Source organism: Talpa europaea (assembly GCF_964194135.1).
Source record: "Talpa europaea genome assembly, chromosome: X".
Classification (NCBI taxonomy): domain Eukaryota; kingdom Metazoa; phylum Chordata; class Mammalia; order Eulipotyphla; family Talpidae; genus Talpa; species Talpa europaea.
Window position 1 is genome coordinate 88,710,147 of NC_140081.1, and position 7,534 is coordinate 88,717,680.

General features: G+C 48.5%; 1 protein-coding gene across 1 annotated transcript; it reads right to left on the minus strand.

Moving 5' to 3' along the window:
* Positions 1 to 5,331: 5,331 nt before the first annotated feature.
* LOC311187712 (SWI/SNF-related matrix-associated actin-dependent regulator of chromatin subfamily D member 1-like) lies at positions 5,332 to 7,284 on the minus strand (the record flags this gene model as incomplete). Its single annotated transcript, XM_084259037.1, has 1 exon — positions 5,332 to 7,284. The coding sequence occupies one exon, from the start codon at positions 7,282 to 7,284 to the stop codon at positions 5,332 to 5,334; it is 1,953 nt and encodes a 650-aa protein (XP_084115163.1).
* Between the last annotated feature and the right edge of the window lie 250 nt (positions 7,285 to 7,534).

Here is a 7,534-nt window from a genome sequence, read left to right on the forward strand (position 1 = left end):
CTATAGCTATGTACAAGATTTTATTCAAAGCATTATTTCTTTTTCTTTTTATGGAAGCAACATTTACTCTCAACACCACAAGTTTCTGGAATCTATTTTCACACCCCAGCAACTGTAAATATACCCCGCCTGCTCTCACCTCACTCTGTGTTTCAGTATATGGTTTTCCATATATAAGGACAACTACAAGCCTTTGAAGAAAGAAGTAAAAAAATCTAAATAAATAGGGAACTAATGAGCATTCGTGATGTCAAATTGTTCAGAAATAAAAGCAAAACGAATGGATCACTGAAGTATTTTTTGTGATTTATTTTTATTTATGTATAGAGGAACTGGGGTGTAGGCCAGAGGTACGGAGGGTGAGAGGATTCTCTAGAGACAAAGTGGGGAGGAGAACAGGCAGATCTACTAAAATACGCTGCTGAGGGGAACACTGGGCAAGGCAGGAGAGGTCTGCTACATCATGAGGGTTAGCTCAGCTCCCTGGCTGGGGATAGCTTGATAATGCTAAGACTTTAACCCCTGCGCCACCAGGGAGGTCCCACTGAAGCATGATTAGTAAAAGTTTATGGAGCATACACCAAAAAGACACTTTGCATACTGGGACCACTAACACCACCAACATGGAATAAGGCTCATGGGTATATTGTTATAAAGTAGCTTTTTATTTTTATTTTTAAAGATTTATTTATTGATTGATACATACATACATACATACAAGCACTTGGTACAGTCAGAAGCGCGGGAGGGTGAGAGAATTCACCAGAGCCAGAGCTGGGAGCAGAGCAGGCAGAAGGACCGAAGTACACTGCTAAGGGAAACAGCAGGCGGCAGGAGAGGTCTGCGCGCCATGTGGGACCCTCCTCTGGTGGCTGGGGAGCAGCCGGGGATCTAACTGGCACTGCAGAGGCTGCGGGCAGCTTCGCAACCCAGTGCTCAACTGCTGCGCCACCAGGGAGGCCCATAAAGTAGCTTTTTAAGTGAGGAGGCAGTGTTTGGTTATAATATCAGTGTTTTTAAATGATAGGAAATTGACTAATATGATACCTCATATCAATCTTGGGAAACTTGTTTATGATTGCCAGACTTGTAAACAAAAAATAACAGAGTTCGAATTAGTCTTTTAAGCTGAATTAAGCTCAGTTTGTAGGTCTAAACTGGTATTATCTGCTCAGGAAAGTTTCAAGGCTGGTCTCTGTTTTTTATTTTAACAATGGATAGACTTTATCACTAAGATGTCAGTTCTTCCAAACTTGAGCCCTAGATTCAATGCAATTTCAGTCAAAATCCCAGTAAGTTATTTTGTGGATGTTGATAGACAGGTTCTAAAGTTTATTTGAAGAAGCAAAAGACCCAGAAAAGTTAACACAATATTGAAAAAGTATTGTACAAAGCTGGAGGACTGAAGCTGTTGGATTCTAAGACTTACTATAAAGCTATAGTAATAAGACAGTGTGATAATGACAGATAGATAAACAGATCAATAGAACAGAATGATAGCACTGAACTACTCTCACAAATGCAATCAACTGATCTTTGACGAAGAAACAAAATTCAGTGGAGAAAAAAAATAATCTTTTGAACAAAGGGTACTATGAAAATCCTCATGCAAAAAAATGAATGTAGACATAGATCTTACGCCTTTCATGAAAATTTACTCAAAATTGATCATAGAACTAAATGTAAAATGCAAAAGTATAAAATTACTAGAAGATAATATGGGAGAAAAGTTATGTGACCTTGGATTTGGAAGTGACTTTTTAGATCTAACACCAAAAGTATGGTTCATGAAAGAGGAAAATGGAAAAAGCTGGACTTATTTGAAATGAAAAACTGCTTTTCTAGAAAATACACTGTTAATCAAATGTAGACAAGCCACAGACTGGGAGAAAATCTTTGCAAAATACATCCTATAAAGGACTGTGTCCAAAATATACAAATAACTCTTAAAACTCAACAATAAGGAAACAGAACACCAAGAACAGACACATATGGCAAATGAGCATGTGAAAAAGTGCTCACCATAATATATCATCAGGGGATTAAGAATTGAAACAAAATACAGCACATAATGCAATACATATGCATTAGAATGCCTAAAATCCAAAACAATGACCATTCTAAATGCTAGTGAGGATGTGGAGAAATAGGAATTCTCATTTATTGCTGGTGGCAATGCAAAATAGCCCAGCTACTTTAGAAGACAGCCTGGCAGTTTCTTACTAAGCTTAATATAGTTTTACTCTTTAAGTAAAACTCTGTAAGTTTTACTCTATACTCTATACTCAGGAATTGTGCTTAGGTATTTACCCAGATGAGTTAAAAAAAAAATCAACAACTTATGTCCACACCAAAACTTACACCTGGATATTTAAAACAGCTTCATTAAAAATAGGCAAAACATGTAAGTGGCCAAGAGGACCTTCAATAAGTGATAACTATTTTAAGTAATATAAACTGGTAATTCATACAATGGGATATTATTTAGCAATAAAAAATGATCTATATAACTGATTTTTACAGATTGATTTTATCCCATAAAATTGTGCTAAATTCAGTTATTCTACAAGGTTTTTTTTTTCATATTTCTTGGGACTTTTCTGCAGTTTGATTGTGAGTAGAGACAGCTTTAATTTTTAATTCATATGTGTACACACATATAATCCATAGCACATTTTACAAGAATGTATTAAATGACAAAAATTGGAATGTTAATCTGCACAATGTACTTTTGTCACTATGAATTTCTTTCGTAGGTCATTTTTCAAATGATGCCTCACGGCTACTTCTAGAAAATTCATCTTTGGTGGAAGTCAGCAATAACCCAAATATTTTCTTAAAAAGATTTATTTCATTTATCCAAGAACCTGGGTACAGGCCAGATATGCGGAAGGGTGAGAGGATTCACCAGAGACAGAGTAGGGAACAGAACAGGCAGACAGACTGAAATACACTGCTGAGGGGAGCAGTGGGCGAGACAGGAGAGGTCTGCTCGCCATGTGGATTGCTCCAAGGCCAGCGGGGATCGAACTGGCACTGCAGAGGCTGCGGACAGCTTCACAGCGCTGTGCTCAACCGCCTGCACCACCAGGGAGGCCCCAATAAACCAAATATTTAAGACCTATGTATAGAAGCACTTTGCAACTATCTAGATAAAGATCCTTGCTTTTGTTCATTATCTGCAGATTCCCTGCAGAAGATTGTTCCAACAGTGTGACTAGAGTGACTGGTAAATGCATCTGAGAAAGAATATTACTCAATCATTTTGAAATGGAACTAAAACAACACCGCAATTGAGTTGAATTAAAAGAAGACATTACTTTTTTTTTCATCATTTACACCAAAGGAAGCAATAGGCCGTCCAAGATAACAGTTACATTAAAAATTCTGTATTATTATATGACTCTGATTAGAGTTCCCAGCAGACCTCAACAGAGAGAATAATCACAAAGAATACCCCAGTATGTTTTTCAACTTCAAAAGATTCTTTTATTAAAGCTGGGTGATAACAACAAGGGAACACAACTTTAGTTTTAAAGTTATTTTCAGTAGGGTCACCGTGTAGGAGTGCCAAGCTTCTTCTGGTCCTTTCAGCTCCACTGGCCCTGGGGGGAGAATCTTTCAAGGGAGGGGAGGGTCTGTAGCAGGAAGGGGAAGATGGAGAGAAAATTCTACTCTCTCAGAGTGGAAGAGGCAGGGATAGGAGCCTGAGGAGAGGGGTAGGAATCAGGGGCTCTGCCAGTTCTGTGGGTTCAGAGCCCAGGCTGAACCAATGTCCCCTCTGGGCCCAGCTGTCTCTCCTGCTGTGTTGAGTTTTCAAAACTGGAATATGCTGAACTGGGGGAGGGGTGGGGAGTGATACAACCTGGAAAAAGAAACTGGGGCTTTCCTGAAAGGATGCAAAACCTTTTCACTTCCAAGGGCCCAAGATCACAAGGCCCTACCTAAGGGCCTGGAGAGTCCCGCTCCATGAGGCGGGGAGAAGGAAGATCACCCTCCCAACTCGCCCCCATCCCCAGGTGCTTTCACTCGCAGCGCCCTAGAAGTTATCAGTAGATGGTGACTGGGTTGACAAGGGACAGGGAAAAGGGACAGCCCAGGGCTTTTACCCTGTTTATCCATGAAAGGACCGGGGTGGAGGAAATGAATGAATCCGACCGCCAAGCTCCAGCGGGAAGGAACAGGACCCCCCCCACTGACATACCCCAGGTTAGATCCCTGAGGCTCTGACAGGGAAAGGTAAGATTCCCCCATTCAGATACTCTGCGTTAGGCCAGCTAGGAGGGAATCCCAAAAAGAGCAGTTATAGGGAATGTGCGGGGAAGAAGCAATAATAGTTCAAGAACAAATGAAACAAAGGAACAGACAAAACTATGGACAACAGCCAAATTCTGGAAACAGAATCGAAGTGCCCAGTGACAGATCCCTGGAGAAAGAAGGGGCAGTGTATATGCACTGCGTGATACTGCACAGCTATTCAAAAGATGGACTCTCATGGATACCACTGGAGGAGCTCATCCTAGTGAAATAAATCAAGAAGGAAAAAGACAAAGGCTAGATGATTGGACTCACAGGTGGAGGAGAGCAAAGCAAGACAAAGGAACAGACAAAACGAAAGCAAAACAAACGTGAGAAATCAGATGGCAGAACTGAGGCTCCCTGATGGAGAGGGTGGGGGGGAGGTGGGAAGGGTGGGGGGGGAGGGCAGGGGCCCAGGAGGGGGTGCTGGGGGACTGCAGGTGCTTTGGTGGTTAGGTGGAGGTAGGAACCTGTTCTCTTAAATCACTTAGCGTGTTGTGAGCCCACACTACCTAAATAAACATAATATCGAGAAAAAAAAAAAGCAAACGGAAAAAAAAGCGCCAACTCCAATGCTTAGACGGACGCCCTGCTAGCTTGTAGAGCGCACCCAGGCTGCAGTCTCAGAGAAGTGAGGAAAGCTCCCCACTGCGGGCACTCTGAAGCTCAGGACCCGGAAGACTGGTGCCCTTGAAGCCCACTTGGCCTTGGGCTCTGGCCACTGGCAGTGCCAGGGAAGGCCACAGGCTCGCTCTCTAGCGCCGCCGGGGGGGGGCCCATGTGGCCGAGGGGCAGGCCGAGGCACCCAGAGACTGCCCGGGGCCACAGAAGCTGGGGCGTGGGGAGAAAGGGACGGGTTGGGAGCGGAGAGTCACGGGGTTCCGTGAGACAGAACTGCGGTACCCGCTTCATCCCGGCGCCGTCCTGGCAGCAGCGGCAGCCTCTGGAAAGGCCGGCGAGCCGCGGCCAGGGCTGGGAGGCACAGGTGCAAGGAGAGCCCCCGGGCAGTCCGTCGGGGCTGCGGGAGAGGTCCTAGGGGTTCTGGATGCCCAGCGCTTCTTCCAGTTCCTGCTGGCCCTGCTGCAGCTTGGAGTAGAAGTACCGGCACACGGCCTCCTCAGCCCAGGGCTGCAGGTAGAACTCGGCCCGGCGCTCTTCCTCCGCGGTGCCCTCGGCGTCCGGCCCGGCCTGCAGCTCCTGGCACTGGGCCTGCAGCCACTCGTTGATGAACGCGTGCGGGTCCGAGGCGAAGCTCAGCATGAACTCGCGCTGCGCCTTGAGCGCATTGATGGCCTCGATCGTGTCGTGGATCTTGCTGTCCAGGGCCAGGATGTCCTGCTGGACGGCCGGCGACAGCAGAAGAGAGTTCATGTGGGTGCTTAAGGCGTCATCCACTTCCACGTCGATGTCGTAACAAGCCAGCTTTTTCGCGTGGTTGGCGTCCACCCCGATGATGTAGTGGATGACGACGGGCTCGGGCGGCATGAGCAGCGCGTGCAGCCGCTCCGGGATCTCTGCGAATCTCATGCGCGGAGACTCGAAGATCTGCCGGAGGTACGGGTCGCAGACGATGAGCTCGCGCTCGTGGGGGTCCTGGAGCGCGTGCGTCTTCACATACTGCCACAGCGCCTGGATGATCACCGGGCGGGTCTGGGTGTGGATGCCCAGGAGTCGAGCCAGGCGAGGGTCCAGCTTAAACTGCGGGGGCACGTAATCCAGCACCAGGATGATGGTGCACCACACGCTCGCGTCCCCCGGCCGCCTCACCTGGAAGCCGTCCGCCTCCTGCGTCGTGGCGGTCCGGTGCCACTCCACCAGGTACCTGTCCGGGCCGTACACGTCCTTGTCCAGCTCGATCACCAGGGACTTCAGGAAGGACGAGAACTTCCTCTTTTGTTTGGCGCCATAGTACCTGGACGCCGCCGCATCCTCCAGGAGCCGGCCTTCCACCCGCAGCTCCCAGGAAGCCGCTGACCCTTCCCCGTCCTTGCAGTCCGTCTTGGGGCGACTGAACGTGTTAGAAATGAAAATCCGCAGTTTCCGCTTTTCCTTGACCGGGCGCTTCAAAGCCTCCTGGATATCGAGCCACTTCCTCGAGGTAGTCTGGTCCAGCTTCCTTTCAAAAGCCAAGAGGTCCATATAGGTCTGGGATTCCGGAACCAGTTCAAGCACCTTTTGAGGCAGAGTTCTGTCAGCCATCTTCTTTTTCTTTGCACTGTGGTTTCGGCCTTGGACCATCTGCTGCTGGACCTTCTGGGGCGTAAATGGGTCCAACTCTGACATAAATGGGTCCAACTCTGACTGGGAAGGGCCAGGCGGGGCTGGAGGGAGCTCCAGTGAGCTCAGGGATGCCACAGGGGTGTCCGTGGGGCATCCCTGAAGCATCATGTGGCTGAGTGACATGGGGGAGCCCGTGTGGGATCCATGAAGCATCCTGTGGCTCGCTACCACATGGGAGCCCACGTGGGTTCCCTGAAGCATCATGTGTCTGGCTGCCACGGGGGAGCTCAGGGGGGCCCCCCGAAGCATCATGTGTCTGGCTGCCACGGGGGAGCCCATGGGGGATCCCCGAAGCACCATGTGTCTGGCTGCCACGGGGGAGCCCATGGGGGGTCCCTGAAGCCTGTGTCTGGCTGCCATGGGGGAGCCCATGGGGGGTCGCTGAAGCGTCATGTGTCTGGCTGCCAGAGGGGAGCCCATGGGGGGTCTCTGAAGCATCACGTGGCTGGCTGCCACAGGGGGGCCCATGAGGGGTCCCTGAGGCATCGTTTGGCTGGCTGCCATTACACTTGGTCTCAGAGCGGCCTCACTGTGCATCAGGAAGTAGCAGAGTTCCGGGTTGGGCGCCAGGCTCCTCCGCATGCCCATTTGCAGGCAAGGTCCCAGAGTCTGATCCTGGATCCGGCTGGCCGGAAGGCTCTCTGCTTCTGAGGCTTCAGCACTGGTGCTCGGAGTAACTGACTGGAAACCCTCTTGTGCCGCCATCTTCCTCAGAGCTGTTGCTGTAGCTGCACAAAGAACCGGAACCGGAAGTCACCCCACCCCCTCACCTTTCCCCCCACCCCCCACCCCCCACCCCCTCAGCGGGTTCGGGGCAACAACTGGTATTCTTAACGGAACATACACTACCCAGTCACTTCTGACAGATAATCAGGATGTGTAATTCTTTTGCTGTCTTTGACATTATTTTAAGGAGCCACATTTCACATATCATATAATTCTATTTCATACGTGT